This window comes from Spermophilus citellus, assembly GCF_964194105.1.
Source record: "Spermophilus citellus genome assembly, chromosome: 8".
Taxonomy (NCBI): Eukaryota; Metazoa; Chordata; class Mammalia; order Rodentia; family Sciuridae; genus Spermophilus; species Spermophilus citellus.
In genome coordinates, this window is record NC_138189.1 from 1,816,302 (window position 1) to 1,836,543 (window position 20,242).

Consider the following 20,242-nt stretch of genomic DNA (forward strand, 5'->3'; position numbering starts at 1 on the left):
GGGGCCAAGCAAGGGCTGTCTCTGTCCCACCGAGCCTTCCACAGTGCTGTACCATGGGCCTAATTTTACCCATCATTTTCCATTTTTGATCCCACTTTTTGGTAACTGTCTAATGAAAACCAGTCTGCTGGGATGAGTACCAGAGACTCTCCTTTTTCTCTTTTTCGCTCAGTTTCAGTCCTGTGAGTGTTGATTTACATTACTTTTTTTTTTAAGGTGAATTTTTAAATTTTTTTTAGTTATAGATGGACACAATACCTTTATTTATTTTTTTTTTTTAATGTGGTGCTGAGGATGGAACCCAGTCCCTCACACGTACTAAGCAAGTGCTCTACCACTGAGCCCCAGCCCCAGCCCTTAATAACAGAAAGTTCTGCCTTCCTGGGAGGAGCCATTGCCTATGCCCTCGCCTTTCCCCATCCTTTTGTTAATCACCTCAAGCTCATTACCATAGAGTATAGCTCAGCTTTGCAGCAGTAAGTTCACACAGGAGTCCCTGAAAAGGAGCCCCTAACTGCTACTCTTACCGCAATCTGGGCAGTGGGCACATTTGGCAGGTAAAAATCCTGGTCATCCTAAAGCCAAGCATTTACCTTGTCTACAAAACTATTTTATCTGGAGTGTTCCAGCAATAGGGGGTGTTGACAAAATAATTCTGCTTTAAGAGAAATAAATGCAAGTTATAAAGGCCCAGGATTCAAGTTACTCAGAATGACAAGCTGCACTGTTGGAGAGGAAACAAACAGAGGGAGTCATAAATCAGTATTGTCACTAGGTACATGGCTGGGGTCATCAGGTAGGTGGGCCACAGCGAGGCAGGGAAGTCTCTCCTACAGGACGGAGGTGTTCTCCTAGGGTCTTTTGGCTGGTGGAGGCTAGAGGTCTGCTACAGGGAGTACTACCTCCTGGGAAGTCGGTGCTGGGAGGAGGCCAGAGGCACAAGGTCAGTGAATGGCTGTGAAAGCACTGCAGAGGCACCCACCCACAGAGCCAAAGGGGTAAGGGGTTCCCAGCCACCAGTTCCCATGATCTCAGGAAGAATTTCAAATAAGTCTCAAAATTAACAGCAGGAGTTTATTAAAAGAGTAAGAATACAGTGCCCTGGTGCACAACTGCAATCCCAGTGACTCGGAGGCTGAGGCAGAAGAATTGCAAGTTCAAAGCCAGCCTCAGCAACTTGGTGAGGCCCTAAGCAACTTGATAGACCCTACCTCAAAGTAAAAATAAAAGGGCTGGGGATGTGGCTCACTGGTTAAGTACCCCTGGGTTCAATCCCTGGTATAAAAAAAGAAAAAAAAAAGTTAGAGTACAGACATTTAGGCACCAAAGGGGTTGCCCGGGGAGGACTAGCCCTTGCAGAGCCAGGATTTTTATTTTATTTATTTATTTATTTATTTATTTTGAGAGAGAGAGGAGAGAGAGAGAGAGGGGGAGGGAATTTTTTTAATATTTATTTTTTAGTTCTCGGCGGACACAACATCTTTGTTGGTATGTGGTGCTGAGGGTCGAACCTGGGCCGCACGCATGCTAGGCGAGCGCGCTACCGCTTGAGCCACCTCCCCAGCCCAGAGCCAGGATTTTTAAGGATTTGCTCTAGCTTTGTTTTTTCTTTCCCCTAGGTGGCTTATTACCCCTCTGTTGAGCCTTAAGCAACTTTTCTTTGTGAGGGTCCTGATGACCTGGTTACAAGGAGAGGGTTTGAGGACTGGTCACAAGGGACAGGTGTGACATGGTCTTGAAATAATAGTTCCCTTAAGGGTTATAATTAAGTGTACCTGTGGAGGATTGGCATACTAGTTCCCATTTTCCAGTTGCTTGTCTGCTTTGTGAAGTTTTTATTACCCTAGTCCTGTGGCCTGTGGACTCTTGGGTGCACATGTCTGAGGTCCCCCTGTAAGCTATTGCAGTTGACTGTCCTCCCTACCCACCTGCTCATGGCTAAACTGTCTACCTAATACAAGGACTTAAGCCAGCCCAGGTTGGGAGCTGGGGCTGGGGCTCAGTGGCAGAGCGCTTGCCTAGTGTGTGTGACGCACTGAGTTTATTTTGGGCTCACAATTTCCAAGATTCAGTCCGTGGCTGGCCAACTCCAGTGCTCTGGACTCAAGGTGAGGCAGACATCATGGTGGAAGGGCAGGTTGAGGAAAGCTGTTCATCTCATGGCAGCTAGAAAGCAGTGGGTGGGGGAGGGAGGGAGGAAGATGTTGTCCAGGCCATGCCCTCAGTAACCTAGTTCCTCCAGCCAAGCCCCACCTGACGACGACATTTACCACTCAGTAATCCATTTAAATTATTAACCCATCAAATGGATTAATCCACAGATGAGATTAAAAGTCTCATAATTTCACCACTGAACATTCCTGCGTTGTCTAACACATGAGCTTTTGGGGGCACATTAAAAATTCAAACCATAATAGCAAACAAGTGGATGAAGGGGTGGTATGTGCTAGGTAGTGGCACATGCTAGGTAGGTAGGTTGGTGATGTGTCTGGGTGTGGGGGTAGGTAGCAGCCCATGTCTATGAGGACCACTACCTTCCAGGGAACCTGTGGCCTCCTAGTAGACCTGATCCTTGGTCCCTCTGTCCCCAGGGTTGATAAGCTTGTGGATGGAGCTGGGGACTTCTCTGAGTTCCTTGAGTGGCAGAAGAAGATGCAAGCAAAGGACCAGGAGGAGCAGCTGGCTGCAGGCGAGTGCCGGCGGCTACAGGGGAAGCTCAGCCATGAGGAGGCCATCCTGGCCCGGCAGAACCTCATACAGGAAAACAAGCAGAAGGCAGACCAGAAGAAAGAGGAGGTGATGTGCTACATATGAGCAGCTGGGATCATGGGGCAGCTGAGCTGTGTGACCTCAGGAGCCATGGGCCATGGTGGGCAGAAAGCTGAAGGCCTGTGCTATTGCTGCAGCCTGGCAGTCCCTGTGCCATTGGCTCCCAGGCTAATCCTAGATCATTTCTTTCCAAGACCCATAGGATGGACATGGTTTCTCTGTACCTTCCCCAGCAGGCAAGTTTCAGGAGTTTCATGTCACCAGGGCTGAGAGGACTATCAGGCCATTCTGCTCTAGGCTGCCTCCCACTCCCATCAGCAGGGAGATTTGATCCATGGATCCTTGGGTGCCCAGGGGAAGCCCTGAGATTCTGGCAAAACCTTCTAGTGGTGGACACCTTTGCATGTAACATGTTTGCTCTGCGGGGGGAGGGGACTTGTGGGTGTCCAGGTTACCACTTTAGAAGACCTAATGTGCCAGTCCTGGCTCTTTCTCCACCAAGGACAGACTATCTAGGTGAATGCTCCCAACCTGCATCCCCTGTGTGCCTACCAGTGTCTCCCAGATGTGCCCAAGGAGGGCCCCCACTGGCCTCATAGGTCCAATCTGTAGCCATGTCTCTCCTCAGATGTGTCCCACTGAGTCCCTGAGGTCAGAGGACACGCTCTCCAAGATCACCCAAATTACCTCTTTTTTTTTTTTTTTTTAAGAGAGAGTGAGAGAGGAGAGAGAGAGAATTTTTAATACTTATTTTCTAGTTCTCGGCGGACACAACATCTTTGTTGGTATGTGGTGCTGAGGATCGAACCCGGGCCGCACGCATGCCAGGCAAGCGCGCTACCGCTTGAGCCACATCCCCAGCCCCCAAATTACCTCTTTTTTAAAAAAATATTTTTAGTTATAGTTGGACACAATACCTTTATTTTATTTATTTATTTTTTTAAATATTTATTTATTTATTTATTTTGGGTTTTGGCGGACACAACATCTTTGTTGGTATATGGTGCTGAGGATCGAACCCGGGCCGCACGCATGCCAGGCGAGCGCGCTACCACTTGAGCCACATCCCCAGCCCCATATTTTATTTATTTATTTTTTATGTGGTGCTGAGGATCGAACCCAGTACATCACACATGGTAGGCAAGTTCTTACCACTGAGCTACAACCCCAGCCCCAAATTACTTCTTTTGTTAGATCCATTTTTAACTGTTTGCATTCAATTTTAAGATTCGCTTCTTCTAAGCCAGACCTAGTAGTGCACACCTATAATCCCAGCAGCTGGGGAGACTAAGACAGGAGGATCCCATTAACCAACTCATGTAACCAAATCTCATTATTTATATTTACTATCGTGTTATCAATAAAAATAGGACTAGCTCCATTTCACCTTTGAATTCCAGAAGTTATTCAAGGAATTCCGCTTATATCAAGACTAATTCTACTAACATGACAAAAAATCACTCCAGTCTCCATTGTATACCAAATTGCACCACCTATTAATTCTCCTTTAATATTATCTAGGGCGATTTTATCCATCATGTTAGGAGACTGAGGAGGACTTAATCAAACTCAACTATAAAAAATTCTAGCAAGGGGCTGGGTTGAGGCTCAACTGTAGAGCACTCATCTCGGGTTCAATCCTCAGCACCACGTAAAAATAATAAGTGAAATAAAAAGTATTGTGTCCAACTACAACTAGAAAATTTTAAAAAATCTAGCATACTCATCAATTGCACATATAAACTGAATAATAGCAATTATTACATTTAATCCTACTTTAACTATGTTAAATCTAATTGTTTACATTATACTCACAATTAACATATTTATATTATTTCACTATAACAAAAAAACTACCACCCTATCCCTCTCAAATATATGAAAGAAACTCCCCCTTCTAACTTCGACAACTCTCATTATATTAATATCACTAGGAGGACTTCCACCCCTAACTGGGTTTACCCCAAGGTGAATTATCATTAAAGAACTCATATCAAATAATAACATTACTTTACCAACATTAATAGCAGTTATAGCACTCCTAAATTTATTTTTCTACATGCAAACCAGAGTTCAAAGCCAGCCTCAGCAATTTAGTGAGGTCCTGTCTCTAAATAGAATATTAGAAAGGGCTGGGGATGTGGCTCAGTGGTTAAGCACCCCTGGGTTCAATCCCTGGTACCAAAAAAAAAAAAAAAAAAAAAAAAAAGTGAAGATTGGCTTTTGCTTTCCTTTAAATTTATTTTATTTACTTATTTATTTGTACTGGAGATCAAAGCCAGGACCTTTCTAATGCTAAACACTGCACTCCTCCATTGAGCTTAACCCCTAGTGGGGGATTGCTTTTTTGGAAGTTTTAAGATGACAAATGGGTGTAGGACTATTCAAACAATCTACTTCATATTAGGTAAGCTGTGACAGTTTGCATATTTTGAAGAATCAATCCATTTGACAAAGTCGAATTTATGTGTGTAGAAGTTGTGTGTGATATTCTATTACCATCCTTTTATGTCTGTAGGGGCTGTAATGATAAAACTTGTTTTGTTCCTGGTATTCCCAATTTGTATCTTTTTGCTTTTGATCTGCAATTCTTGTTTAGAGATTTTCAATTTTACTCATCCTTCCAAAGAGTTGGCTTTTTGTTTTGATGATTTTCTCTATTGTTTTGCTGGGGTTTTTTTATTTAAATTTATTTATTTATTTTTTTGGCAGACACATCTTTGTTTGTACGTGGTGCTGAGGATCAAACCCGGGCCGCACGCATGCCAGGCGAGCGTGCTACCTCTTGAGCCACATCCCCAGCCCTGTTTTGCTGTTTTAAATTGGTTTCTGATCTTCACTTCCCTCTGTTTGCTTATTTTGTTCTTCTTCTAGGCTCTTGGGATGGGAGATTAGGTTACTGATTTGAGAATTCTCTGCCTTTCTATTGCAAGCACTTGGAGATATGCATCACCTTTGATTTACTGATTTAGCTATGTCTTGCTAATTTTAATGTATTTTATTTTATGTTCACTCACTTTGACACATTTTTTTCCATTTCACTTGAGATTTCCTTCATGAATTATTTAGAAGTGAAATGTGTATTGTATGGATTCCAAACATTTGGAGATTTTCCTGTTGTCTTTCTTTTTTAAAATATTTTTTTATAATTGTAGTTGGACACAATACCTCTATTTTATTTATTTATTTTTATGTGGTGCTGAGAATCAAACCCAGGGCCTCCCACGTGCCAGGTGAGTGCTCTATGCTGAGCCCCAGCCTCAGCCCCTTTCCTGCATCTTTCTATTATTGATTTCCTTTCCTTCCCCTCCCCACCCCCATACTGGGGATTGAACCCAGGAGCAGTCAATCACTGAGCCACTGAGCTACATCCCCAGTCTTTTTCATTTTTGTTTTTAGGCGGGATTTTGCTAAAGTTTCTGTGACTGGCCTCAAACTTGTGATCCTCCTGCACCAGTTCCTGAGATTATGGGCGTGTGTCACTACGCAAAGCAGGATGTTGTCTATCTTGCCATGTTTTATGTGAAACACTTCAAGAGAACACATACTCTGCTTGCTGTCATTGGATAGTTCCTGGACATTGACTGGCTCCTGCTGGTTAGCACTTGTTTTAGTCAGCTTTTTCACTGCAGGGACAAGAAAATCATAGAAGGAAAAGTTCATTTTGGGGCTAACAATTTCAGAGGACTCAGTTCCATAGACGGCCAGCTTCATTCCTCAGGGCTGTGGAATGAGGTGCGTAGTGAAAGCAGAACATCATGGCGGAAGAACTGGTGGAGGAAAGAAGCTCAGGACATCACACCAGGACACAGAGACAGAGCTCTGCTCTTCACAGAAAAAAACATGTACCCCAAAGGCACACCCCCAATGATTGCCTCCTCCCACCACACCTTACCACCTACTGTTACCACCCAGTTAATCCCTACTGGGGGATTAATTCACTGTTTGGGTTAAGTCTTTGTAACTCAATCATTTCACCTCTAAATTTCTTGCATTGTTTCACACATGAACTTTTGGGGGACACCTAATATCTAAACCATAACAATAGTGAATTTTTCTGTGCATCTGCTGACTTTCTGTCTAGTTGTTCTATCAGTTGTTGAGGAGAGGTGTTACAATCTCCAGTTGTGACTGTGAAATTATCTCTTCTTCTTTCTGCTCTATTTGATTTTGCTTCACATATTTTGTAGCTCTGTTGTTTGGTGCATGCCTATTTAGAATTGGTGTCTTCCTGGTCATTTTTTTTTTTTAAAGAGAGAGTGAGAGAGGAGAGAGAGAGAGAGAGAGAGAGAGAGAAAGAGAGAGAGAGAATTTTCCAACATTTATTTTCTAGTTCTCGGTGGACACAACATCTTTGTTTGTACGTGGTGCTGAGGATCGAACCCGGGCCTCACGCACGCCAGGCGAGCGCGCTACCGCTTGAGCCACATCCCCAGCCCATGTCTTCCTGGTCTTGACCCTTTTATTATTATCTAATAACCCTCTCTGTCTCCAACAATTTTCTTTGTTCTGACGTCTATTTATCTGATATTAAAGCTCTGCTTAATGGTTAATGTGTGCATGATATATATTTTCTATCCTTTTTACTTTCAATCTGTCTATGTGATTATATTTGAAGTTTCTTGTTTTTTAATCTGCTAATTGCTGCTATTAATTGATATATATTCACCAGTTACATGTAATTAGTTATTTTGCTAGGTTTAAGCCTGCCACTTTTTGTTTTGTTTATTCTACTTTTTGTTTGTTTTTCTGTTTTTGTTGCCTTTCAATGGCAAATTTTTTTCAGAATTCCATTTTGATTTAGTTATGGTGTTTATATAATTATAGTACATCTCTTTACTTTTTTTATTGTTTCTCAAGATAGTGCATTATATATTCATGTGTTGATCAGCTTTCTGTTACTGCAACAAAATATCTGTGATTACTTAAAAGGAAGAAAGGTTTTATTTGCCTCACAGTTTTGGAGGTTTCAGTCCATGGTTGGTTGGCCCCATTACTTTGGAGCCTGTGGCAAGGTTGCACATCACAGCAGGAGTGTGCCATGAGGTGTGGACCAAAGCTGCTCATCTCATGGGGGCTGAGAAATAAAAGATAGAAGAAGAGAAGGAACTAGGGTCCCACTTTCCCCTTTGAGGGCATGTATCTAATGACCTGACTTCCTGCCACCAGGCCCCTCCTCCTGAAGGTTCCACAGTCTCCCAGTGATACCACAGGCTGGGGGACCACTCTTCAACACATGGCCCTGGGGACACTCCAGACCCCAAATACAGCAGCACAGGACATAGTCTACATGTGGTGTCATGTTACACCCCTTGCCCTCCCCTTTTTATAGAATTGTCTGAAATATTTCCTTTCCATACATTTAGAGTCACATCAGACAGCATTATGATTTTTGCTTCAACCACAGACGTAATTAAGAAGGCAGGAAAGAAGGAAGTCTCTGTATGTACCTGTGTTTGCTCCCGACATTCTTACTTCCTGATGTAACAAGAGCTCTCTTTTAATCACTCTTTTTGTCTAAAGCACCTTTAGCCACCCCAGGTAGTGGGGGGAGAGGCTCTGTTCACACCAAGGGTGGGTGGAAGTCCAAGTTCCATGAAGCCCCCAGGTCTCTGTGCAGGCTTCTCTGCTACCACCTTGCAGCTGGTGCACCTTAGTTCAGCCTGGTGAGTGTCCAGCCCAGGCTCCCCCTCAGTCTTCTCTGATGGGGATGAGGTGGACCACACAGCATTCTATGCAGTCCTCCTGGAGTTGGAGGTTAGGTTCTAGAGTTATCCTGTCCTTGCAGGCTGCCCTTTTCCTGGTCTTTTGGCTAGAGAAAGTGGCAGACGTCGGTGGGTTTTTTTAGTTTGCACCTACTGGCATTACTATGTTGACAGCTCCACTGGCACCAGAAAACCCAGAGAATTCACACTCTGTGAGGTTTCAGGCCTGCGGCTCCTGAGCAGTCTGCCTTCTTTTCCCCTTTCAGAGTCTTCCTATGTTTATATTAGAGACAGCAGCCAGGGGTGCTGGTGTCTCTAATGAGAGAGTCAGGTAAAAGTGCCCTCCATCTTCCCAGAAGTCCCCAGTGTTGAGTTTTTTGGTTTTTTTTTTTTTTTTTTTTTTTTTTTTTTTTAAGAGAGAGTGAGAGAGAGAGAGGGGGACAGAGAGAGAGAATTTTTAACATTTATTTATTTATTTTTTCTTAGTTCTAGGTGGACACAACATCTTCGTTTGTATGTGGTGCTGAGGATCGAACCCAGGCGGCACGCATGCCAGGCGAGCGCGCTACCGCTTGAGCCACATCCCCAGCCCCCAGTGTTGAGTTTTAAGAACAGCTTTTTCAGCAGCTGCACATATGATTGTATTTTCCCCTCCCTAGTGCATCATTTTGATCATTTCTCTCTTTCTCTCTCTATTTTTTTTTATACCAGGGATAGAACCCAGGGCCTCATGCATGCTAGGCAAGTGCTCATTTGCTTCACATATTTTGTAGCTCTGTTGTTTGGTGCATGCATATTTAGAATTATGCATCCTCACATCCTTAGCCCAGTAATTTCTTCCTGTCAATTCACCTTTGCACGCCTGAGGTTAATCCCTGTGACATTCCCTGGAGTTTGAAAGCCACAGAGAGGAGCCTAGACCTATGTGGAAGCCGAGAGGTGGTGCAGGGACAGGAGGGCAGCACTGCAGCAGCAGCCAGGCACTCTCCTTGCCCAGACCAGAGAAGGACCTGAAGAACCTCCTAAGTTGCCTTATGAGGGCCACCTGGAGGGACATAGCCCATCAAAGCAGGGCCCTGGAAGCCAGAGCTGGGAGCAAGAAAGGTGCAGTCTGGTGAGAGGCTTTGTGGGGCAGGAGCACTGTGATCAGGAGACCCCAACATGGCTTCTGTCATCCTTAACTCCTTAACAATGAGAATAATCAGTCATGTTGAATAAAGCTTTTTAACCCATTGGCACAGTGGGTTGAATGCAGAGTGCCTGTGCCAGTGTCAACAGCAGGTCCACTGGGGAAGAGCCTTTGCAGGCCAGTTGTCATGGGGACTGTTGTGTAGATACATTTTACCAAGCATTAGCCCATTTAATTTGGCAGCACTTGCAGCACTTTTCCATTTGGCTCTGGTCACGTAAATCCTGTCCAGCATGTTCTGGTTTTGTTTTGTCTTGCTTTTTTTTGGAGCTGGGAATCCAAGCGGCGGCCTTGTGTGCACTAGACAAGTGCTCTGCCACTGCAGGGGCTTGAACCTGTGGGGCCAGCTCCACATGCAGTCCTAGTGCAGTGGCACTCTGTGGTAGCAGGATGAGGTCTGCGGGACCTGATGGACCTCCAGACAGGGACCGGGGACGTACGGCAGGCTGCTGGCCTCTGAGCAACTCCAGGCAGAAGGTGGTCCTGGGCTTCCTTCAGATGCAGCCAGGCATCGATCCTGGCTTGGGCCAGCTGTGGCTCTCGCTAACTCATCTGTGGCGACCTCCACCTCACTGCCAGCCTGGCCAGGTGGCTGCACATTTATGGCCCCTGCCCTGTGCTCTCCTTTCTTCTCCCTGATGCTGTACTGATGCCCATGCTGCCACTGAGAGGGCAGTGAGCCCTTGCCCCATTCTGTGTGCTGTGCTCCATGCAGCCAAGGAAGGGATACGGCCTCTGATTTCCCAGCAAAGACACTGAAAACCCCCAAAATTTTTAAAACAAAAATTTTAATAAAAAAAAAAACTGAAGGCTGGGAATATAGCTTAGTTGGTAGAATGCTTATCTCTCTGCACCATTAAGAAGGAAGGAAGGGGGCTGGGGATGTGGCTCAAGCGGTAGCGCGCTCGCCTGGCATGCGTGCGGCCCGGGTTCGATCCTCAGCACCACATACCAACAAAGATGTTGTGTCCGCCGAGAACTAAAAAATAAATATTAAAAATTCTCTCTCTCTCTCTCTCTCTCTCTCTCTCTCTCTCTCTCTCTCTCTCTCTCTCTCTCCTCTCTCACTCTCTCTTAAAAAAATATAAAAAAAAAGAAGGAAGGAAGGAAGGGAGGGAGGGAGGGAGGGAGGAAGGAAGGAAGGAAGGAAGGAAGGAAGGAAAAAACTGAAGCCCAGGAAGACCCAGAATTTACCTGAGGTCACACAGCTGGTCAAGGCTAAGGGAGATAGAACTGAACATCCAGGAAGTTTTGCCCCCAAGTTAGTGTCTTCTCCAAGGATGTGAGCCACTTCCCAATTCTGTGTGCATTTATAACAGGTGAGAGGCACTGCTTGGCCAGAAGTCTCCTCTTTCTTACTCCCACACGAAGCTCTTGCTGTCTCCCTGCTGTGGAGTGATCTCCAGCCTTTGGTTGCCCGTCCCTGACAGTGTGGCCAAGCTGGGGAGCCACAGAACCAGGCACCTTTGGTGCCTCTCTACCTCCTTGAGAGAAGCCACTTTTTCTCTTCATCTCCTACTTCCACATAAGCATTTCTCTGACGTGTTACAAAATTTCAAAAGTGGTGCTGGGGTGCAGGCTAGCAGTGGAGCATGTGCATAACGTGTGCAAGGTCCTGGGTTCAATACCCACAATAACAACAAAATTATTTTCTAATTCTTTTTCTTTTTTGGTCCCAGGGGATTGAACCCAAAGGCTGAGCCCCTCTACAGTAATTTTTTTTTTTAAATAAACCTTTCACTTTAGGACAGACCTAAGATTTACAGAAAAGCTGCAAAGGTTCTGTATCCTCCCCACCCTGCTGTCTCCATTCTGAGCATTTATTTTACATTACCGTATGCACTCTGACTCCAGGGCAGCCCAGACCGGGTGGCTTAACAAATTCAGCCCCAGGATCACACAGGGAGGGAGGAAGATGTCAGGGGGACTTCTCCAACCTTAAGAGGACCCCCCAGAAACTGCCAGCCCTGGGGTGTCAGGGCAGGCCTGGGTCAGGATGGGAGGAGAGCCTGGCTGGGCTCTGACAATCATGAGTCCTCTGAGCAGACAGCTGAGCTGATGCTGCAGTGTGCCAAGAGGAGGCTCAGAGAGGCCAAGTCCATGAAGGAGCTGGTGGAACAAGTGACAGAGGCACAGAAGAATGTCAAAGTGGCTCAGATGAAGCTTGTGAAGGGCCGACGGCAGATAGGTATGGCAAGGAGCCAGGTTCCTGGAGGTCTGCTGGGCTCCATTCTTCCCTGCTTGGGTCCTAGGCCAACATCCTGCTGAGTGAGCTGCTGTGGTCACTGGAGGGTGGGCTGGGACTGGACAGGTCCTCCCAGGATGACTCACTTGGTCAGAAACTGAACATGAAATTCCCAGGGGGAGGTGGATTCTGTCCAGTGCCATCCAGGCACTCTTGGATGCCCTCAGCACTCTGCTTGGTCCCCAAGTTCAGGAGGTAATGGAGGAGAGCCGGGAGATGCTGCAGCGAAGTTCAGAGGCAGCCAGGGAGGAGCAGAGGCGTCGCTGTGAACTCATCTCGCAGCTGCGTGCACTGGAGACACAGCCCACACGCAAGGGCAAGCTGGTGGACCTGACCCAGGTGAGGACACAGCCCCCAGAACTCATACCCTGCGTGATTCTCTGTGCTGGGAACAGCAAGTCCAGAATTCCCACCAAGCCAGAGCTTGCCCATCCCCAAATTCATGGAGTGGGGGCACCACCAGCAGTGGACTCAGCAGCACTCAGGGTGCTGTAGGCCTGGACCTGCTGGTAAGACAGACACCAGACTGGACCCCTGCAACCCCTGAGGCAGGTGGGAAGGGCAATGCAGGGAGAGCAAGGTGTGCAGATGGCTGGGACTGGATAGATCCGGAGGCTAAGAGGACAGTTTCTTGGAAACATGTGAGAAATCAGGAAGGAGCTAGGTTCATGGGATGAGAGGCAGCACAGGAGGTACCATGAGAGCTGGCTTTGGGGTCTGGCCCCATGGGGTAAGGGGCACCTGCTAGGGTGTCCAGCCAGTGTGGGATACAGAGTGGGCTCCAGCTGGAGAAGCTAGACAGGGGCATGTTACAGAGGCAGAATGGAAACAGAAGGAAGGCAGGCAGGGCAGGGGGCAGGCTGCATAGCTGCCAGCTTGGAGCCTCCCCTGCCATCTGGCAGATCCCCGGGTATGGTGTGGAGGGGGAGATGTCTGTTGTGGAGCTGCGAGAGCGACTGGCCCTGCTCAGAGATACCCAGAGGCGTGAGGAGGAGGAGAAGCGAGATCAAATCATCCAGGACAAGCGTACCAAGAGCCAGGAGCTACTGAACACATTGGAGCAGATTTCACTGTGCCGCAAGGCCATGGGGAAAACTGCGGCCATGAGGTAGGTACCTGAAACCCAGAAGGGTGCCTCCAGGTGCGCAAGGAACAGCAAGCCAGTTATTCCCCAGAGGGGGTCTCCTTGAAGCAGTCTCCACCCTCCTGCCAGGCAGGCCCCTTGCAGGAAATCCCTCCACATCTCCTAGTTTAGTGGATGATTCTCAGGTCTACAGAAATGGTGGGGATCATGCGGTGATGGCTTCCATGCCCATGACCTAAATACAACCACTTTGTACCTAGGCCATGTGCACAACCTTCTGCCATATGTGCTTCATCTAACCAGCTAGCTATTTATTTGCCTGCACAGCCATTTGGAAGTAGTTGCAGGCATCAATCAGATGCTTCATTCCTGAAAAATGTAGTATGCATCTTCTAAAAAAAGAAGAGTGTCCTACATAACCAAAGCACTGGCACAACCAGGAAAGGTAACAAAAAAATCCCAACATCTTTTAAATGACCCCTCTGTATTCACATTTTTCCAGGCATCCTAAGACCACTAAAACCTTTTAAAGATTGTTTGCTGTAATTTTTTTTTTTTTTTTACACCAGGGTCTGGATCAAACACAGCATATGAATGTGCATGTATATGTGCATGTGTGCGCTGCCACGCACACACACACACACACACACACACACACACACACACACACATATACCTTTTTGCTTTTTGCTTCTGGGGACACTATGATGACTTTTTCCAGCCCCATGCGCTTGTCACTTGGCAACCCAGTCAGGCACAGGTAGGTATCTCCCCATTCTAACCAGGGTCATGCTAGCCTTTGAATCTTGGCTTGGTCCCCCATGCCTTAATACCCTCACTATTACAGCAGAGCACACTGGGCCCCAGAGTGGGAATGGGGTGGTGTGTGAAGACAGGTCTGATGGAGAAAAGAGAAAAGAGTAATTCATTGTCACTGGGAGAAATCCATCACCCTTGGTCCTCTGAGCCACTTGCTGCTCTGGCTGCAATTCAGATAAAGCACATGCAACTAGGGACTGCTCAGGGAGGGCTGCAGGCCACAGCAGGTCCCACAGTGGTACACATCCTGGAAACTTCACCACTTCCCAGCTGCTGACCTGGTCCCAGCTGACCCCAAAAGCAGTTGTTAGAGTGTCTCCAAGGGCCCTACTCTGGATAACAAGTTTCTGGAGCCCTACCCCATGTGTGCAACCAGCCCCAACAGCAGTAATTCAGCAGGAGCATTTTTCTTGGCGGGGGGACAGGACAGTCAACAGGGAGTGTAGACATAGGAGTAAGAACCCACACATGCACTACACTGTGATGTGCAGTTACTGTCAACTCTGGCAGGGAACAAGACCTACTGATGAAACAGGGAAATTGCCTATGTGTGGAGACAGTGTGCAAGGACACACACCACAGAAATTAGCAGTAGTCACCTCTTTTTTTTTTTTAATTTTTAGTTGTTGACAGACCTTTATTTTATTCACTTATTTATATGCGGTGCTGAGAATCAAACCCAGTTCGTCACACATGCAAGGCAAATGCTATACCACTGAGCCACAATCCCAGCCCCAGCAGTAGTCACCTCTAAGCACAAGGACCTCTAGGCACAAGAGAGTCAAGAAGAGAGTGAGATAAAAGGGGCTTTCGCATACTAACCCTCCCTCCAAACTCCAGGAGATTGAACCTGGAGGCGCTTTACCACTGTGCTACATCCCTAGACTTTTTTATTTTATTTTATTTGGTTTTGTTGGTTCTGGGGATTGAACCCAGGGCCTTGTGCATCATTCAAGGCAAGCACTCTACCAATTGAGCTAAATCCAGCTCCCCTTTTTATATTTTGAGACCAAGTTGCTGAGTCTGGCCTTGAATTTGTGATCCAACTGTCTCAGTCTCCCCTGTCGCTAGTATTACAGCCGTGCGCCACCACTCCCGGATGAATGTAATATTTTTTTTAAAAGAAACATAAGGGCAGCGATGCTGGCAGGACCCCAGGCCAACCCTGTGCAAGGTGACCCTGCCCCGGGCGGTGCCGGGTTTCAGACCGCCACTCCTAAACCCAATCTGTCGCTGGCCAGGTGGGAGCAGAAGAAAGCCCAGGCGGTGACGGGCGCGGCCTCCCAAGACGAGCGCGTGCTGGAGCTGCAGCGCAGGATCCAGGAGAGGGTGGCGGAGCGCCGCCGGCAGGCGGCCTCGCTGCACCTGCCTGCGCCGCGGACTGAGCGCCGCCAGTCACCGGTGAGCTTTCGGGGAGCCAAGGCGAGCTCGGGCTTGGTCTCGGCCGCCGCCCTGGCGTGCCCTGCTCATGCCAACACCGCCCCCCGCCCGCAGGCGCAGCTGGAAGCGCAGCACTGGCTGGAGCTGGAGAGGAGCCGCGAGCGTAGGCTGCGGGCCCTGCAGCGCCGGGATTCGGCGATCGCACCGGCGCGCCGCCTAGAGGCTGCCTGAGCCGCGCGCCCTGCGCCCGGGCCGCCATACCCGCCCCGTGACCCTAGACCTCCCTGACCCCCCGCGTGCTGCCCGCGACCGCGCCCAGCCCTCTGTTCCCCAGCCCGCATCTGCGCGAGCGGTGTTGTGATAGAAAAGGCAGGCCGCCCAGTCACCATGTGAAAGAAAACCAGTATCCGTTCTTTATTTGGAATTCAAATGTAACTTCCCACCTGCATTTTAATATGCTGAATTGGACCTCGGGCCCAGACCCTAGCCCTTCCTCAGGGCCCAGCAAGTCAGCATTCCCAAGTCCCCCTTTATCCCCCTCCCCGCTCCAGAACATCATCAGCACTGGAGTCCCCACCCGCTATCCAGACCCAGTGGCTTCACCTGAGAACCTAAGATCCTGTGTGCAGTTGTGCTGTGGTACCATTCTGGCCCTTCCCATGCCTTATCATGTAATCTGCGATTTTGGACACATAGAAACTCTGGCCCATTCTCATTTCATTGATGAGACCATTGGTGCTCAGAGCCAGACCCAGAGCTAAGCATGGGTGACTTTACAGAGTACTGAAGGAGCCCGGAATCAACAAGGTTGGGGCCACTGGGAAACAGGTGGTCCAGTGCAGGGACCAGGACTGATTTGTTGGCTGGAGAAGGAGTGACCTTGAGAACAGGCCTGTGGAGTAAGAGCCTCCTGGCCCTCTAGAACAGAGCACATCATGCTGCTGCTCACTAAAAGGATAGAATGTGGACAGTCCGTGGGGTGGGGTGCAGTAAGGGAGGGGCTAGAAACTCTCAGATGGATAAATATTCAGGAGAGGGACATACTTTCCCATTCTCCTTTGACCTGCAGAGCTGGTACCTCAGCAATGGAGGCTGGGCCTCTGAGCACTTTCAGATCAGGAAAGCACACATCAGCAGTGACAAGAACAGATTTAAGGGTCAGAGTCCTACTCCAATATTCTGAATTGTATTAGAACTCCAGAACTTTCCCACAACCCAGGTTGGTAAAGAGAAATTCCCATCTCCCTGTTGAATCAGAGCTGAGAATAGATTAAATTTCATTTAATGAAAAAAAATCTCTTTATATCCTGTGTTGTGCTATTCAAATCCATTTCATTTGATATTGAGGGAATACCCTGATGATTGGTCCAGACAGACTTTCAGGAGCTCTGAAGGATTCAAAAGGATTTACCAGCTCCCCTAAGTGGCAAGCCAAAGGCAAATGGACTTCAGGACATGCCTGATGCAGGAGTTCTATCTCCAAGCTGGTAGCAGTTTGTTTCAGGAATGTTGAATATGTCTCCAGGCTTGAAGGAGTTCCTGTTAAGCCAGCCTTCTGCAATGGGGGCAGGTCTGTATGGTTGCCTGCAGCAAGGCTGTGGCAAGGGAGGAAACTGTCCTTCACCTTCACCTATTAGGCTTGCCTCTGGGCAGAGCAGAGATAAGGCAGACCAACACTGTGGATGCTCTTGGCAACAATGTTGATTGGCAGTCAGCAAGGTCCCCAACATAAATTGTGGATGCTCTTGGCAACAATGTTGATTGGCAGTCAGCAAGGTCCCCAACATAAATTGTGGATGCTCTTGGCAACAATGGTGATTGGGAGTCAACTAGGTCCCCTCTCCAGTCCTGTTCTAAGAGCTAGCTTGTGGGAAACTGCTCCATCTACATGAGTGGGAGTAGGCCTGGGGTCATTCCCTAAAGCTGTGGCAGAATGTCTCCCTGTACCCATAACTCTTTGCCTTGTGACTTTACCATTCCCATCAACAGGTGAAGTCTATATTCCTCAATCTCTGAACCTAGTTTGGATTGGAGACTCACTTGGACCAAAAGAATGCAGCATAAGTAGCCTTGTACCAGCTCAGAGCCTGGAACTAAAATGGTCTTGGAGGTTCCACTTGTTCACTTAGAAGCCTACCAGGCCCCAGTGAACCTGGGTGGCCTTTTGGGATAAGACAGCTGAAACTTGTGAAGGAGAGCCAGTTGTCCTGAGTCCATTCTAGATCATTCTGCAACCAGCAGACACTCCCACCCCATCTCCCACATGTGAGGGCGGCCAGGACCAGAATTCTACACTCCCAACTGAGCAACAATAAACACTTGTTGTTTAAAATATTGGGCTTTGGTGGCTTGTCTCAAAGCAACAGCTCCCTGATATGCACTCAAGAACCATCACAGTGGGGACTCCTGCCTCCCTCTCCCTGCATGGGTCCTTTGAGATTCAAGTTTCCCAAGACAGGGGACCACCTAGAGGGACATAAGATCCAGCTGTTGCTTTCAATGCTCTTTCTGGACCTTTCTTGGCTGAACCACCCAGAGAGCTGAGCTTTTGCCTGAATGCAGGCTAGCCAAAAAACACAATAAGGCTCTTTTGAACCTTCAGAGATTTGAACATACAGAGATTCAGTAGCTGATCTGGGTGTTTTAGGACAAGGACAAGATCAGTGGTTTTGTTTGTCTTGATTTTAAATCCATTCCCAAATTCAGAGCTCAAGAAAACCTCTTCAGGGGCTGGGGATGTGGCTCAAGTGGTAGCGAGCTCGCCTGGCATGCGTGCGGCCCGGGTTCGATCCTCAGCACCACATACCAACAAAGATGTTGTGTCCGCCGAGAACTAAAAAATAAATATTAAAAATTCTCCCTCTCTCTCTCCCTCCTCTCTCACTCTCTTAAAAAAAATAAATAAAATAAATAAATTGTAGTCCTTTGCTTTCATTAAAAAAAAAGAAAAGAAAAAAAAGAAAACCTCTTCATTCTCTATTTGATTCTGGCAGGCCATCCCAAGCAGGGGCTTGCATGCACTCGGGCAGGGCTGCTGAATCCAACCTTCCACATTCTTCTTCTGAAGTAGGTACAATTACTATCTCCATATAAGAGGTGAGGGAACTTCTGAGACTTGCCCCAACGATGGAGCTGCTTTTCAAACTTAAGCAGGGGGATCCAGGGACAGCACTCTATGGACACTTGGAGTCTACAAGATGCCCCTGAGACCTCCTGTGCTCTGCCTGGGCCTTGGCCCTTTCCTAGGCCCATCCTGGGGAAGAATGCTTTTCCCTTCACTCTTCCTTTTCTGGTACCCCTTGCCCACAAGATTGTCCGGACTTGGCACCTGGGCCTTCCCAGACTGATTCTCGCCCTCCCTCCCCGTGCTCCTGACACACTGGGGCACCAGTCTTCGGTCTCCCGGGAATGCCCAGCTCTCCCCACTCCTTTCCCAGGCTTTGGGGACAGCTCTCTTGCTGGAACGCTCTCCCTTTCCCTCCTCGTCCTTCAGTCCTCGGCTAGGGGTCGCCTCCTCTGGGCAGCCCTCTCCGACGTCCAAGCCGAAGATCCTCTGGCTCCAGCGGACGGGACGAGCTGTTCTTCCCCGGGACTCTTCCTCCAGTCTGGAAGAGCCGGGAACAACACACTCAGGGCCTGGCACGACAGATTCAAGCCCGGTTTCAGTAGAGGGTCGCAGACCTTGGGCCGCGGGGGCATTTGTTACAAAGGTCTAGTTAACAGGCGAGGAAAGAGGCCCAGACAGGTGCGTGAATTGGCTGGCGGGGACTAAACTCCAGTCCACGTTATCGGCCGGGTCCCACCAGGGACACAACAGCAGGTAAGCCAGGAAGCAGAAGAATCCGAGCCCGCTCGCTCTGGAGACAGCGCCCCGCCTCTAAGGCGCAACAACGCAGTTGGCGCCTCCGACACAACTCCCAGGAGGCCTTGCGGGCGTAGCGGCGCCGGCGACACTCTCGCGGGAACTGGGACCTTGGGCGCGCAAGCGTGGGTGGGGCCGGAAGGAGGCGCCGTTCAAAGCGGTAATAGATGGTTTTCTCATCCAATAGAATTGAAAATACACCTCCTTAACCGGTAGACCGCGGTAGTAGGGGCGGGGGTGACCAATGGGGACTTTGGGGGGCGGGGCCTACGCCTGAGGAGCGGAAGTGGATTGCTTTGAGTCGGCGGAGTCCTGCTTGAGAGGGTCTCCTTATCGGCTTGCGAAGATTCTTCCTCACGCTAGTGTGTTGGCCGCGGCGCCTGCCGGACCAGCCGAACCCTGGGTAAGTCTAGGCTTCGCGGGTAGGGAGTGGCACGTCAGGGCCGGGCACATGCGGGGCTCAGGCGGCTTTGCGGCCTGCAGAGGCGTCGGCGCCCGCCCTGCGTGCCTCGGCCCCGCTCGGGCCCCACAGCCCGGGCCGACCTCTCCGGGGCCTCGGGCCAGCTCCGCACGCCCCGCCCAGTCGTCCGCGTGAGTCCCCGAGCCGGCCCAGCGCGGGCGTCGGAAGTTGGGAGCTTTGGTCTGGGGATCGTCTCGGCCCGGCAGGCCGACCGCGGAGCTTCGTCCGGAACCTAGGAAGGGAAACTGAGGCTTGGGGAGGGGAGGGACGCGCCAAGGTCAATCGGAGAGGCGGGCGGGCGGGCCGGCTGTTCGCGGGGAAACCTGGGCGAGGTTTTTGTTTGGCGATGATGACGCTTCCTTTGTGTGCTCGCGCTGCCGCCCGCCGTCGTGGGCCTGCGACTTGACCCGGGCGCATGGCGGGGCCTCTGTGGGCCCCGAGGGTGCCCCGGAGAGGAGGTCCTCAGCCTCCGGGAGCGCTTCCCGGCCCGCCGGTGGTCGGAAGAGCGTGCGACTGTGAGGCCTGCGCCCCCGTGCGCGCCTCGGCCCGTCCCCTCCCTGGCGCGCCTGCCCACGGGTGTATGAAAGTCAGATTTTAAGACCCGAAACGCTATTCCCCGTGAGCGTCCCTTGTTCACCGTTGGACCCTTTGAAGGAGGAGGGAAGAGGACAGAGTTAGGGCGAGCAGTTTTGTGGGTGTTTCAGTTTTTGTCTTAATCCTAGTCGGTGC

The 20,242-nt window shown here is 49.1% G+C and overlaps 2 protein-coding genes across 3 annotated transcripts in view; both read left to right on the forward strand.

Annotated features, from left to right (window-relative positions):
• CFAP99 (cilia and flagella associated protein 99) overlaps nucleotides 1-16,956 on the forward strand; it is a 40,210-nt gene extending 23,254 nt beyond the window's left edge. The window contains exons 10-15 of the mRNA XM_081304205.1: nucleotides 2,592-2,796; nucleotides 11,710-11,851; nucleotides 12,096-12,247; nucleotides 12,811-13,016; nucleotides 15,053-15,212; nucleotides 15,306-16,956. Coding sequence (XP_081160331.1) covers nucleotides 2,592-2,796; nucleotides 11,710-11,851; nucleotides 12,096-12,247; nucleotides 12,811-13,016; nucleotides 15,053-15,212; nucleotides 15,306-15,422 — 982 coding nt within the window. The 3' untranslated portion in view covers nucleotides 15,423-16,956. The remainder of the gene's footprint in view (nucleotides 1-2,591; nucleotides 2,797-11,709; nucleotides 11,852-12,095; nucleotides 12,248-12,810; nucleotides 13,017-15,052; nucleotides 15,213-15,305) is intronic.
• A 2,364-nt stretch (nucleotides 16,957-19,320) lies between these two features.
• The window catches only part of RNF4 (ring finger protein 4), a 33,513-nt gene continuing 32,591 nt past the window's right edge, over nucleotides 19,321-20,242 (forward strand). For both annotated transcript variants that reach the window (XM_081304209.1, XM_081304210.1), the window contains exon 1: nucleotides 19,321-19,456. The gene's annotated coding sequence lies outside the window, so the exon portion shown is untranslated. The remainder of the gene's footprint in view (nucleotides 19,457-20,242) is intronic.